General features: G+C 36.7%; 1 protein-coding gene across 5 annotated transcripts in view; it reads left to right on the forward strand.

Annotated features, from left to right (window-relative positions):
• Positions 1–11,937, forward strand: part of kcnh2a (potassium voltage-gated channel, subfamily H (eag-related), member 2a) — a 100,623-nt gene extending 88,686 nt beyond the window's left edge. For 4 of the 5 annotated variants that reach the window (XM_087239783.1, XM_087239784.1, XM_087239785.1 and 1 more), the window contains 3 exons: positions 1,866–2,064; positions 2,545–2,737; positions 9,056–11,937. In XM_087239783.1, coding sequence (XP_087095909.1) covers positions 1,866–2,064; positions 2,545–2,737; positions 9,056–9,454 — 791 coding nt within the window. In that variant the 3' untranslated portion in view covers positions 9,455–11,937. 5 annotated transcript variants of the gene reach the window in all.
• Positions 11,938–14,954: the final 3,017 nt, after the last annotated feature.

Here is a 14,954-nt window from a genome sequence, read left to right on the forward strand (position 1 = left end):
ATTGTGGAGGCGATTTAAGTACAGTAAACTCATTGTCATGTCCAAGAAACCAGTCTGAGAAGATTCATGCTTTATGACATGGTGCATTATCCTGCTGGAGGTAGCCATCAGAAGATGGGTACACTGTGGTCATAAAGGGATGGACATGGTCAGCAACAATACTCAGGTTGGCTGTGGTGTGGACACAACTCTCAGTTGGAACTAATGGGCCCAAAAAGTGCCAAGAAAATGTCCCCCACACCAATACACCTCCACCACCAGCCTGAACCATTGATATAAGGCAGGATGGATCGATGCTTTCATGTTGTTGATGCCAAATTCTGACACAACCAATCAAATGTTGCAGCTGAAATCGAGACTCATTAGACCAGGCAACGTTTTTCCAAGCTTCTTTTGTCCAATATTGGTGAGCCTGTGCAAATTGTAGCCTCACTTTCCTGTTGTTAGCTGACATACCTTGGTTGTAACAAATGGTTATTTGAGTTACCTTTTGCCTTTCTATCAGCTGGAACCAGTCAGGCCATTCTCCTTTGACCTCTGGCATCAACTAGGCATTTGCACCCACAGAACTGCCACTCACTGGATATTTTCTCTTTTTAGACCATTCTCTGTAAACCCTAGAGATGGCTGTGCATGAAAATACATGAAATACTCAGACCAGCCTGTCTGGCACCAACAACCATGCCACATTCAAAGTCACTTAAATCCCCCTTTTTTTCCCCATTTTGATGCTTGATTTGAACTGCAGCAGATCGACTTGACCATGTCTACTTGCCTAAATGCATTGAATTGCTGCCATATGATTGGCTGATTAGAAATGTGTGTTAACAAGCAATTTACCAGGTAGACGCTTTTTTAGATTGGTTAAAAGGAAGACTCCCATGTGAGTTTAAGTCCAATTCACATCGCACAGACGGAAACATTACTCAGATTATGTCAAAGTTTGTTTCCATTTGATGAAAAACCATAACACACTGCTCAGACGTTCCACGATTCAACAAAATCCAATTAAACATGTTCAGTTGGGTGAAAACAAACTCCAACCAATGGCAACAGGCGCCGACAGTGGTAACACATTGATCCAACAAGCTCTGACAGACTTATTTGTTGGCATTCATTTATGTAGTGTGAACTGGCCTTTAGTGTATAACAAACAAAGAGAAAGAGATCCCTGGAAAAATATGGTTCTCAGACCTCTTCCAAACAAAAGTTCACTGAAAAAAGTGTTTCCTGCAGAACTGTTGCAAACAATTTATTTGTGTTAAATTTAAACAAATTAAATTAAATAATGTTCAACTTAATTTGCTTGTTTAAATTCAACCCAAATAAATTGTTTACAACCCCTTAACGTAAAAAAATTAGTAAATCCAAGGAATCATCTTTGAATATTTTTTTCAGTGTTCTAATGCACTTATTGATCTAAATAATAATTCACAATATACATAATAATCGCCAAATTCACATGCATAATAATTAACCAAAATGTTAATTTCTTCAGCATTTTCTTACACTTAGTTAATTCTAAATGAATTTCTTTCTTCTGTGTATCACAACACAAGATATTCTGAAGAATGTTGTAAAAAGCAGCCATTGACAAGCAGGAAAAACAGTCAAGCTGTATTTTTATCATCCTTTTTCGATAAATCTTCTATTGGGTTTAATGGAAGAAAGAAACTCAAACAGGTTTGGCAAAAGTAGGATGAGTAAATTATGATTTTTGGGCGAACTATGCAATTTAAATAAATAAATTTATAAATAAAGTTACATTTATAGAGGTTAGAATGACTTGAATGAGTATAATCAGTGGCTAAATTTTAATCTATGCAGTAAATGCATCATTTTGACATTACCTCATTTTACATCAGGAGCTTTTTCAGGGGTTTCTAACATCTTTAGCCTTTGGGGAGACAGCAGCCGTGGCCATCACTACCAGGAAGTACCCAGCCACAGCATGTCCTTCCCCTCATCTTCAGTTCCCTCTAACACCGTCCTGCACAATGTCACCTATGGGCAATGCTCAGAGGTAGAGAACAGACTTGAAATGATGCACAGGCAGCTTTACCGGTGAGATCAAACTACAGTTATTGTTGTTTTCTTGCTCTCCTACACTCAAAAAAAAGGACTTTTGCTGCTTCTACACTGTAAACAATAATATGAACAATTAGTCATGACAGCATATGTTTTAGTTCATTGTAACTTATCAAACTAAGTTAATCATGTTGTTAATTAATTTTATAAGTTATGCAAGCTGTTTTAAGTCAGTTTAACATAATATAAGTTCAGTGGACTCATAAGGTTTGTTTGATTCAGCCTAAAAATGTAAGGCAACCAGAATTTTTTACAGTGTACTACCTATTTAAAAAGAGTTGAAGACAACACATTATTTTTTTGTGGAGAGGGGCAACTTAATTGTTTAATGTTCAATGCACTCAAATTTGTAAAAATGATTAACAACATTAAGGAATTATGTGGAAGCCAGCATATTTTTACAGTGTGGTGTATTCTTTATGCTTGAGTTGTGTTTGTTGTCTTGTTTTTCGAAAGATTGGAGAAGCGCATGTCAAAGGACATTGGAGCCATAATGCAGTTGCTTCAGAGGCAAATGGTGCAGGTTCCACCAGCCTACAGCTCTGTGACGTCTCCTACAGAAGCATCGCCAATTCCACCCAAACCTGGACAGAAATTGGTTCAGCCTGTGAATCCTTTAGAAACAGAGACTCCATCTATCCTGTCTGAGGTATTTCTATATGTTTACTAAAAATATTCAAACAAAAATTTAGGTCAGCTAATCAGTGGCGCAGTACAGTAGGTAGTGCTGTTGCCTCACAGCAAGAAGGTCGCGGGTTCAAGCCTCGGCTGGGTCAGTTGGCGTTTCTGTGTGGAATTTGCATGTTCTTCCTGTGTTCACATGGTGCACAGTCCAAAGACATGCAGTACAGGTGAATTGGGTAGGCTAAATTGTCTGTAGTGTAAGAGTGTAAGTGAGTGTGTGTGGATGCTTAATGCTTTTCATACTTAAAACATTACTGCCTACAACTATGTGTACACCCATTCATTGTACATATCGCTGTCTACATTGCCAATTTTACATTGTCAAACTGTTTTTTGGGGAGTATGCTGTTGTATGTTGTTGTATTTTGCACTGTCTGTAATTTGCACTGTCTGGAGCCAGCTTTTCACTCATCATAGCACACATGCTGCTGATGCTGTGACAATAAAAGTGATTTGATTTGATTTGATTTAATTTGAGGTGATGTTTCCCAGGGATGGGTTGCAGTTGGAAGGGCATCTGCTGCGTAAAACATATGCTGTATAAGTTGGTGGTTGATTCCACTGTAGTGACCCCAGATTAAAAAAAGGACTAAGCCAAAAAGAGAATGAATGAATAAAACCTAAGTCAACTTTATTTGTATTGAAAAGTGGTAATCACATTGATTACAGCGAAACAAAGATCTGCAGTATTAACTAAATCCCCATTGGGATAAATTTGATGTTTATTCTTGGAAAGCAGGAGTAATCGTTGGTTGAACAACCCACAAGATGACATTCACGCCATATGCAGTAGAACACAGTAGATGTCACAGTTCTTATTTATTATAAATAAATACTCAACATGTTTTGAGAGCGGTCTGGCTGCAGACTTGGTGCAGATGCAATCTGAGCTGCATATAATGCTTTTGAATGGCCTCACCTAACCCTACCCCTAACCATACCAGTCACAGTGATGTCACTAGCTCAATTGACTACATTGTGTCTGACATTGCATCTCTGAGAGATGCAGTCTCAGCTTGCATCATAAAGGCTGCATCCAGATACTATTGGCATGTTTGAGACATGTTTTTAGGTGAAGCAGCACTTTAAAAGCACGTCCTAATGAAAATACTACATTGTTTCATTAAAACTAAAAGAGAGAACAATGTACTTGAAACAGATTATAGGAAAGTAAACTTCGAATAACTTAATTTAAATAACTTTTAAAAGAACAATGCCAGTTTTATATAACTTATAACAATTAAGCAGATTTAACTTACTTTTTGATTTACTTAAAAAAATTGTAAATAATTATGTCAATTTTAAGGCACGGTATGTAATTTTTACTAATTTAGGGGATGTATTAACAACAAACAAAGGTGTAGTTCGATAATGCCGTGACTATATGGATGTAACAATTTGATGTACATCTATGGATGTACGAGTCAAGATTCGATACAATTCACATTATTAATCTCACGATTTACGATTTAGTCACAATTTTTTAAACAAAATTTTTTGAGACAAAATTAAGGTGAGGAAGTGCTCTTTAATAAAAAAAAAAATCCAAATAAAAATTTGAATAAATATATTTAGACAAAGTAAAACTTTGACAGATGCACGGCGGCACAGTGGATGGCTTGTTCACCTCGGTTCGAGCTGGTTCGAGCCTCGGCTGGGTCAGTTGGCATTTCTGTGTGGAGTTTGCATGCTCTCTCTGTGTTTACCTGAGTTTCCTCCGGGTGCTCCGGTTTACCCAACAAGTCCAAAGGCATGCGATACAGGTGAATTGGGTTGGCTAAATTGTCCGTAGTGTATGTGTGTGAATGTGAATGTATGGATGTTTCCCAGTGATAGGTTGCAGCTGGTAGGGCATCCACTGCGTAAAAAACATATGCTGGATAAGTTGGCGGTTTATTCCGCTGTGGTGACCCCAGATTAAAAAAGGTCGAAAAGAAAATGAATGAATGAATTAACTTTGACTGTGCAGCTACATTACAAATTTAAAACTAATCCCAAATCAAAAATGAACTATACAAATTAAAGAGGCTCTTTAATGCAAACAAACTAAAACTGTGACTGTGCTGAAATAAAAAAAAAATTTTTAAAGAAATATTGGAATATCTATGTGTTCTGTCATAAACTGAGATGTTTGCACATTTACAGTGTCCACTGCTGATCTGAACACTTTTTTTTTTTTTGAAACTTTTTATTTAAGATTTTTCTATATATTTATTTTACAGAACAACCCCTTCCCCAAAATTTTTTACCCCTTACACACGAGGGGGTACCTAAAAAAATAAATAAATAAAAATAAATAATGAAATTATAATAATAATAAAAAATAAAGAAAAAAAAAATTAAAATAAAAGGTGTTGCCATCATAATTACTTTTCAGGGGATACATCTGTACATCAAGTTACATTGTATTGCATAGTTACATCAAATAACAGTCATGTTAAGGTGAGGTTAAGCAATCTCTAAATATACATTTCCAAATATGTCTTAATACTTTTCCACCTCCCTAGAAAAATATCAGTTTTCATCTGTAGACATGCAGTCATTTTTTCCATTATATAGACCTGTTTAAGTCTCTGAATCCACTGAGACACTTTTGGAGAACTTTCTTCCATCCAATGTACTGTTATCATTTTTTTTGCAACCAGTAATAATATCCTTAGGACAAATCTTGCTTCCTTATCAAACATCTCTTTGGGCAGTGCTCCCAGTAAACACACACTTCACTTTTATCTGTTAAAAGTGCTGCTATTTTTCTAAAGAAAAGCGGACAATCTTCATTTGGGGCATAAATGTTTATAATTGTTATCTTTACACCTCCAATTGATCCAATCACCATAACATAACGCCCATCCTTATCTTTAAATATTTGTTCACTATTAAAGCACACCGCTTTACTAAATAGGATCGCTACTCCTCTTTTTTTGTTATTTTCAAATGATGAACTAAACACTTGATCTACCCATTCTCTTTTTAATTTGGAATGTTCTATCTCTGATAAATGTGTTTCCTGCAATAATATTATTGAACACTGCCATTTTTTTAACTGATTAAAGATTTTCTTCCTTTTTATAGGATTATTAATTCCGTTTATATTGTAACTAACCACATTCAATAGTTCCATGTTCATTAATTACGTTAAGATGTGCATTCCTCCTTATGTTTGTATGTCTACACTTGAAATGACAGCAAAGAGCAAAAAAAAGAAAATGAAAAACAATTCCCTCAATAACCGTAAACTGAACAGAACTGAACTGAACTTCCATTTGTCCCATTAGACGCAGTTTTCGAACGTGTTCTGCATCTAATCCAGGTTTGTATGGCAGAGAGGCGTGGTCCATCCTCTCCGGGGAAGATATAGCACTCAGTGCTATTGAAACCTCTATTACACTAAAGTACGTGTAAAAGATAAGAGGTCTGATTGAGTGCATTTCACTCATTTCCTATTTAAAATTTAGCGTCCGTCAAAACTTTAACATACCACTTGTATACGTATGGCAACAGAACTTGTAAAGTTATAAAATTTATAGTCATATTTTAAACTCCTAACACAAGCGGGAACGCACCTTCCTGAATTACTTAGAAAGCAAGAAAACTATTGTCCCGTTTTGAAGTACCGAATCTACCCTTCTTGAATCAAAGCCTTTATGTCGCTTGTCGACAATACTGTGTCTCGTTCTCTCCTTTTATTTCCCGGCTTTTCTTTCAACTCCTCTTCCATTCTTTCTCTCTCTCCACAGCTCCTAACACAAGCGGGAACGCACCTTCCTGAATTACTTAGAAAGCAAGAAAACTATTGTCCCGTTTTGAAGTACCGAATCTACCCTTCTTGAATCAAAGCCTTTATGTCGCTTGTCGACAATACTGTGTCTCGTTCTCTCCTTTTATTTCCCGGCTTTTCTTTCAACTCCTCTTCCATTCTTTCTCTCTCTCCACAGCGTATTTCAATGTCGAGTTCTTTCAGTTGTGTAGTCGCATCCTTCAGCGTTGAAAATGTTTTCTCGCCGCTGCTAAGTTTCAGTCTTAGTTGTGCCGGGTAAACATATTTTGCCTGTATTCCTTTCTTCTTTAGTTGTTTGACGGCTTCGTAGACTTTCGCTCTTTTCCTTTGAAGGTCAGGGGAGTAATCTTGATCAAAGAAGATTCGCTTTTCCCGAAAATGAATCTGACCTTGGCTCCACGCTTGTCTGATGATCGCGTCTTTCACCGCTGCATCCAGAAATCTGACAATTATAGATCTCGGGGGGGCTGTCGTGTCCGTTGGTTTCTGCATTAGTGAACGATGCGCCCTCTCAATCTTAATGTCAATTTCTGACGGTAAATTAAGTACTTCATCTAGCAACTTCTTCACGAATCCCGCCGTATCTTTTCCTTCACTTCCTTCTGGCACTTGATAAATTCGGATATTGTTGCGCCTCATTCTATTTTCAAGTTCGTCACACTTTGCAGTTAGATCCCATTCGCGGTGAAGCAGGTATTTTATCGCCCTTTGGTGTCGCCGTGATGTATCTTCCACCATGCTTATTCTTTCTTCTGCCCGTTCAATTCTTTCTTCGTGTTCAATAAGTTGGTCCTTTATATCTTTGACTGTTTGTTCCACTCTTTCGAGGCACATCTTTGTCTGACTGTGTCCTTCTTGATTTTCCTTGCGAAGATTCTTTAATTCTTCAAGCACGTATGGATCTAGCTTCATTTCGTTGCTAGCGTTAGCCTTCTCGATGCTAACTGGGCTCGGCGTTCTCCGTTTTTCCTCCCTTTCCTTCTTATTGTCGAGTTTATTACTCGTCTTATGTCTTGAAGTCGAGCTCATTATGTTGATGGTCTTGATTTTACTTCAACCAAAGTGTTAGGAATTAAAGTTACCACTTGACTTTTTTTATTTTGACGGAGCTCAATTTTATGCTGCTTACTTGGTCATAGCGCCACCGGAAGTCCTCTCGATCTGAACACTTTATAATAACTAAATATATAATATATGATCAGAGCCGATGCGTCCATAGAGGTGATCTAGGCAGCCACATAGAGCAGCAGAATAGTGAGGGTGATGTCCGATCCTCACTTTTGTCCGCGACACCGCAAACTTTCATTCCACGAACCGGTCACTTTTGGGTTGAGGGCGGCGTGATCGTCGTTTGCCTAGAGCACCAGTTAAACACAGCGCCCTCTCTGTTCAAAATATGTATCGCAATTCATTCAACATTTTTACTGATTTGAATCATCACAAATTTAAATCGATTTTCAACCGACTGTGAATCGCTACATCCCTAGCCATGACTGAGTGTGGAATCATGGAAGTTGTGATCTTCATTGCATCCCATGGGACTCCTGTTGGGATGAGAGTATAAAATATTTAAAACTAATTAAGAAAAGTTGAAAGCTGGCAATGCGCAACAAAAGTGCTGAAGCAATGGGGTATTATGTATGCAATATATTTTTAATTTCATTCAGCCCCAGGGCTTCTGGTTAATTGTCATCCCATACAAAATCGCTGTGTTTAAAATCTGATTTCTTAAAAAAAACAGCGATCTTCACTGCCTGCCTAAGATACAATTAAAGTGGGTATAAGACCAAACAAGAAGCACTGCATTACATCATATTTTTCCATGCCATGTCCTTCAAATATGGAAATTAATTTTACCCCAGTATTTTCAGTGAAACTTCTGCGCTAACCGGCTGCTAAGGGCGGCACCTGCGTTTAAATGGTCTTTCGTCTCTTTTTATGCTTTAACAACCAAAATGGATAATGAAGTCTATTTAACTGCATATAATTGAGTTACATTGCAACACTGGTGCTGTTAAACAAACCTTATGAAACTGAAAATAGTAACATAAAGCTTTTATCGGATGTTCGTCTCTGGCTGAAAACACTAGCTTTGCATATAACCTATTGCTGATCCAAGACGACTGTGACACAGTATGCATTTATTATGCAACCATTTTTTCAGGTCGTGATCATGTGGTAAAGAAGCAGCACTGTTTTATCATACTAACAACATTTTTTAGAAATCTGTAATGCTGCTCTGTGTGTTGTAATAAACGTTTTGGTGCTTCCCTGATTTCTATAAAACCAAACTGGACATAGAGGGTGTGTGATATCAATAGCATGGGGACACAGGACTATGTCCATGTCACTATTTTATTAAATAGCCTATTTTTTCAGATTTGAACATTCTTCAAAATAATAGAAATACATAAGTCGGGCAATTTTAATGAACATATTATAAATTGTACATTGAAGTTAACTCTACTTATTTTGTGAACATACCATCTTTGATTTTTTTTCTAGATACTTGATCCTCATGACTTTGCTGACAGTCCCATAAAGGCCAGTGAAAGTCTGTCAGGTGCAATGGAGCTCCAGCTCCTGGACTGTTCCTCACAGCCCCCCTCTGAGAATCCTTCTGGGGCTTATATGGGGAGATGGTCACGTAGCGGAAGCCACCACACAAACACCACTGGTGATCCTACAGCACACATCCATCTCCAACAAACAGCCATAGCTGATCAAGCTCATTACAGCTTTTTGGATGCAGAGCCTATTGGAACTCTTCGCCACCCACAAGCTGTACAGAGTTTACATTTGGAGACCTCTGAGTGTTCAAGACGCCAATCGCTGCCAGTAAAACATCAGGTCGAAGATGATTGCTCAATGCAGAAAAGACATCCCTCTGATCCTGGCTCTTAAGACGAACTTGTTCGGTATCTCAGTGGAAAACAATGCAAAGACCACCAACATGTTGGCAAGGTGTTTAAAAGACTATTCAGGATCATATATAATTACCTCAGAAAAACGGTCAAGGATGCATCATTATTGTCCCTGTAGGTTGGTACATTTGTGTTAGCTGGTCTAACAATATTCATTGTTTTTACCTGCCTCTTTATGAAAGTGTTCTCATTGTTTTGAGGTGTAAATGTAATGATTTGTATTAGCATATCAGCTTTTTTTTTACAATGTGGTTTTGTGTTGAATTGGTTAGCCTATACTGTAGATTTTTTTTTAATAACTGAAACACTGGAAAGGCCAATCAGAGCAGGATTTATTAGAGTTCAAATGATCATTTGGAAACTTTAGCCCCTTTCATACATACAGACTTTTTCAGAAAATTGTCAGTAATCATGTGTAAATCAAAGTAGTCAACGTAAAGAGATCTTGTGTGAACAAGCCCTTTTTGAAAATACCTGTAAATTCGTTCCGGCAAATTTTCCAGACTGAGAAGTTGTAACATTACTGGTTACGCTGCGCTGTGTGAACGCAAAAGGAAAATTGCAATCATGAGAAATCTACTCCAGCCAATCAGTTAATTCAGACACATTCACATCCGCACTGTTGAATGAAAACAAAAGCCTTTGACAATTTTTCCAGATACATTTTGCTGCTAGTTGTTAGTCAGATACGGTTCTATGTTCATTAAAAATGCTAACTGTGGAAAAAAATTATCGATTAAATGTTTATGATAAACCTTTGCGAGTTTACCTGCAAGCCCTGTGTTCAGCTGCGTGGCGCTCCATATGTTTACATCAAAATTGTTCACAATACCCACATAGCAAAATTTCTCTGGCCCAGATCTGACCCACACAATCAGCTTTTTCTTGGCCAATACAAGATACTTCTATATAAGAGCCAAACATGGACCATATCTGGTCCAAGTCTCAGCCAAGTTAATAACCTATAACTGTCTCTGAACTGGGCCAGATATGTTGGTGTGTCACGACTGCAATGAATTTAATAAACCCAAGCATTTTGCTAGATGGTCATGTTTTTTCTCAAAGTGACCTGATTGGTATAATTTTTCTTTACTCAAACACAATATAATATATTTAAAAAGTGTGTCAAGAATGGCCCACGTATAAATTTTTACCACTGACCCAAGTACTACATTTCATATCTGGTTTAAGCCTTGTGTGTCACCTCTACAAAAACCTGGGCCATGTTTGGCCCACATGCTGTATGCCACTGCCAGATGAATGCCTGCTCTGCCAGCTTTATGCCAAATTTGGGCCAGAATTATTTGCTACCTGGGTACTTATCCATCCACAGAATTTGTAATGTGTAAACATTTAGCCGCAGTTAGCGTTTCTGCCATTGGATGTCTCTGGGACAAAAGCAGCTGCATGAATGCTAAAGCTTTAAATAAAAGTGAAACCATCAACAAAAGCCTCACCCCTATTATGTTTGCAAATACAAGTGCAGTCGTTTAGAGGTAATTTCCGGCTAATGATGTCAGAATTTACCGATATTTTGAAATTAATGTGTGAACGGTCTTTTCTGGAAAAATTCCGAAACATGTAAACAGTGTTTTATAAAGTCGCTCCGGAAGTTTTTCTGTATAACTGTGTGAAAGGGGCTTTTATCTCAGGTGGATGAACCCCAAGCTCATCTCTAGTAGCTAAAATACCTCAGAGAGAGTGAATCCAGGGAACACTGGGAAATCCTGCTGAACAACTCGCCTGTAATTTACATAAATGCAAGCATGGGAACATATATTTAAGACCATCCACTTCAAGGTTTTTTCCTTGGGAATTTGTTATCACTCTAAATGTGTAAGCATCGGTTTGGCCAGCGGGTCAAATGTGTTAAATGTAAATCCATTTTGATCATAATCCATATCACTAGTGGAATTAGTGTTAAAATATACATATAGAATACATATATAATCAGATGCAGCTGGTTTAAGCCAAATACACCCAGTTGTAATTTATACTATAAATGTGCTGAGAGAGATCTTTATAGGGAATGTGGTACGTATAGACAAGAATTTAGCTTGGAATGTTCAAATGTATTATAACAATGTAATTTATTGCAATTCTGAGTAGGGATATTTATTGTTAGCTTACTGTAAATTGATTATTGTGCAGATTTTATCTTCTATGAACTTATAATCACAACAAATAAATAAATTCACATATGTTATAAGTATATTTAGGTTTATAAAATGCAACTATCATGACTGAATGAAATAGAATTGCCTTCATTTCCTTGTATTTCTGTTGAGTCCAAAAGAAGTTATTTATTTATTTTCAATGCTGTAAAACAGGAAATTGAAGAATGTCCTAATACCCACACTTGTGATGTTGTCATCTTGTGTTTCCTGTATTTGGTGTTCTAGTGTGTATGAAGGCTTCAAGTATGTATGCCATGTGATTAAATTTGATTCATTTGCTTTCTCACTTTGCTAGCTCTACATATGCAACTTCTGGCTCATGGCTAAGGTATGCATAAAACCATTCAGCTAGATATAACCTAATCCACATACAGGGTAACAGTCATAATATTAACATTTAGACTGAAGATCTGTCTATTTTATTCAATTGTTTTGCCAGCTTAGAGTACTAATAATGTTAGTGTACTGTTCCATTAATATTCTGTTATTTCTCTACTAATGCCAACAAAGTCAACAAAAAGTCAACAAAATTTTTTTTTTTTTTTAATAATTATATGAAAAAAGTAATGCTATTTACAAAGTAGTGTGTAACACTTGCGGATTTGTTGTATATGTTTTATATCTGCCTCTGATGTGTGTCATGCCAAGGTCACACTAGAGCAGGGGTGCCCAAACTTTTTCTTATGAAGGGCCAAAAACCAAACTTGATTGAGGCCAGTGGGCCGAAGGTAAATATAGGTAAGGTAATTTACCATGGGTAATTTCCTAATTTATTCAATATTGTTTAAAAATGACTAGAAAACCTTTATATAAACTAATACTATTAAATTATAAAAAATATATTTTTTATATTTTATAATAATTTATAACTTATTACAGTAAAAACAAAACAATCTAATATATAAAAAAATGACACTGGTTTTTGGCTTGATTTGCTTGTCGACGTCTTCTGCATAGAACGTAGTCTTTCATCTCTCCAGTGACAGTATTTACATTTTTAAAAATCTGATTCAGGCCCTAGTTTGGGCATTTCTGCACAAGACTTTGAACATAAGAAATTCTGTCGTACGGCACTGTGAAAAGGGGCGGGATTAAACTAGATGATAGACTATAAAAAAGCGAGCGATTGCTCCATATTTTACATTTCTGTAAAGAGAGGTCATATTTTAATCTTTGATTGGTCTCACGGTCATGTGATGCGATTTCACAAGTCAGAGTTCACCAAGCTTAAACTTTGCAACGCAGCAAACTGCTAAACTTTTGACATAAGCTTGTGGTTCAGGTCTGCCACATTCAAACTTGTTCTGTCAATCGAATATAAAACCATATTGTCTGGCAAACCATTTTTCAAAATTTATTCTTGCAGACCAAAAGTCGTGACCTCAGATGCAGTGCACATTTTTCTAGCATGTTTTTTTTTTTTTTTTAATCGCGAGCAAATTCCAAAAAGGTTTGTTGAGCTTTTTTGTATGGCCCCTAAATCTCTGCCTATATGCCCTATATGCCTCTGGCACTAATTTATACGCTTTCAACACAGCAGCTTTAACAACATCATATTGTAGCGAGTCTTGCATGGACAATGTAGAGCACACAAAAACAAACTCCACAAGGCATCAGTGATTCTACCTTTAAACAGATGAGCTCACCTCAGGCCCAATTACAAACGTCACACTGCATGTGCACTTACAGTCTTATTGTAATCACTGTGTGTAAATGTTCATCACGTCAGCAAGGTTTCCCATACATCATTTCAGTTTTCAGAAGTTTTCAGAAGTGTGAGTGTCCCCTTTGTGTCTGTTGTGTTACCTCAACGAATACTTCATCAATCAAGAGTGCACTGAGGTGAACTCCAAGCCAGACTTCTCCCCAACAGTCAATCAGCAGTACGTCACGCAAGTCTGGACTCCATAACAAGAGAGACCATAAAGGTTTAGGGTGCCATTTGGGATTGGGCCAAATACTACTTTGAAGCAGTATTAGAGATAGTGGCACACTCCCAAATGGCACCCTAACCCTTTGTGATCTTTCGATCCTTCTCACGAATGTGTGAACTCAGAGGAATGCTTCATTAAAGTCCTGCTGAAAAATTCCTTAAAAGTTGACAAGTCATAATGACATCAAGTTTGCTCAAGTTACTTTTGTCGGCACAAGACTGTGTTGTACCTATTGAAATACAACAGATAACTCTGCTTGAATTGAATTGCAAAGAATTTACATCAGTAATGTTTTATCAATGTCAAACCACATTAGCTGACTTGCATCCATAAATTCCACCAATGATCTACACATAATAAGTCATAATATGGTATACAGTCAACATTTGAAGTGGATCAAAACCTTTTATCAAAGTTATCCTAAAACTATTGAACAACACCCTTTCTTAGGACAATTTAGAAAAATGTTTTTGATCCACTTCAAATGTTGACTTCTGTAAATCAGTGATTCTGCCACATTTCTTACTGACATGGCCCTAACTGTTAAACATGGGGCGGCTTAAAGATGCTGTATGTAAGTTTTTGACTCTTCTAAAGTATAAAAATACCATAATATGTTTGCAGATATTTAAGAAACATGCTAAGTGAACATTCTTGTTTATCTGAAAAACAATGCTGAAGATATTCTGCTTTGAAAACACGAGTTACACGCTGTCTTTGTTTTGTTTTCTTTTAACCCGCCCAATGCCACTTTAGCCAATTATATTTCAGCACCCCGGGTTGCCATGTTGAAAAACCACATATTTCATTCATTCATTCTGAGATTCGGAGTTCCACATGAGGTTATTAATTAGCAAAAAATATAAATATTAAGACTGCAAACATTAGGTGAGGTGGTTACATTGTAACCCTGTGTCCTAACAACACACTACGTGACATGATTTGCATCGGTTTGTCGGTTTGCACCAGACGAAACACGATGTAATTAATATATAATAAACCTCTTTAACATTAATAAATGTACATGCTGAATTACTCATATGTGTTGGCTTCCTCTGAGTCACAGGTCTAAAGTTCAATTTCAGATGGTTTATTTTATTTTCAAGATCTGAGGTGAACTGCTGCTACTTTTAGAAGTATGGCAATAAGTCGTCACCTTAGAATTATAAGGTTCTATTTTTGTCAAAATGGAGTTATTGATTCTTACTAAATGACAACGTTTTTACATTATGGGATGTTTTTTATAAGTTGTTTACATTTTAAGACTTTTTATAAAAATAAATGTTACACACATACTGTTTGCTATGGAATGCAAAAACTTTGAAGCTCAATATCTCAAAATCATTCAGAACGCAGATAGAACCTTATA

Source organism: Danio rerio, chromosome 2 (genome assembly GCF_052040795.2).
Source record: "Danio rerio strain M-AB ecotype USA chromosome 2, GRCz13ab, whole genome shotgun sequence".
NCBI classification, from domain to species: Eukaryota; Metazoa; Chordata; class Actinopteri; order Cypriniformes; family Danionidae; genus Danio; species Danio rerio.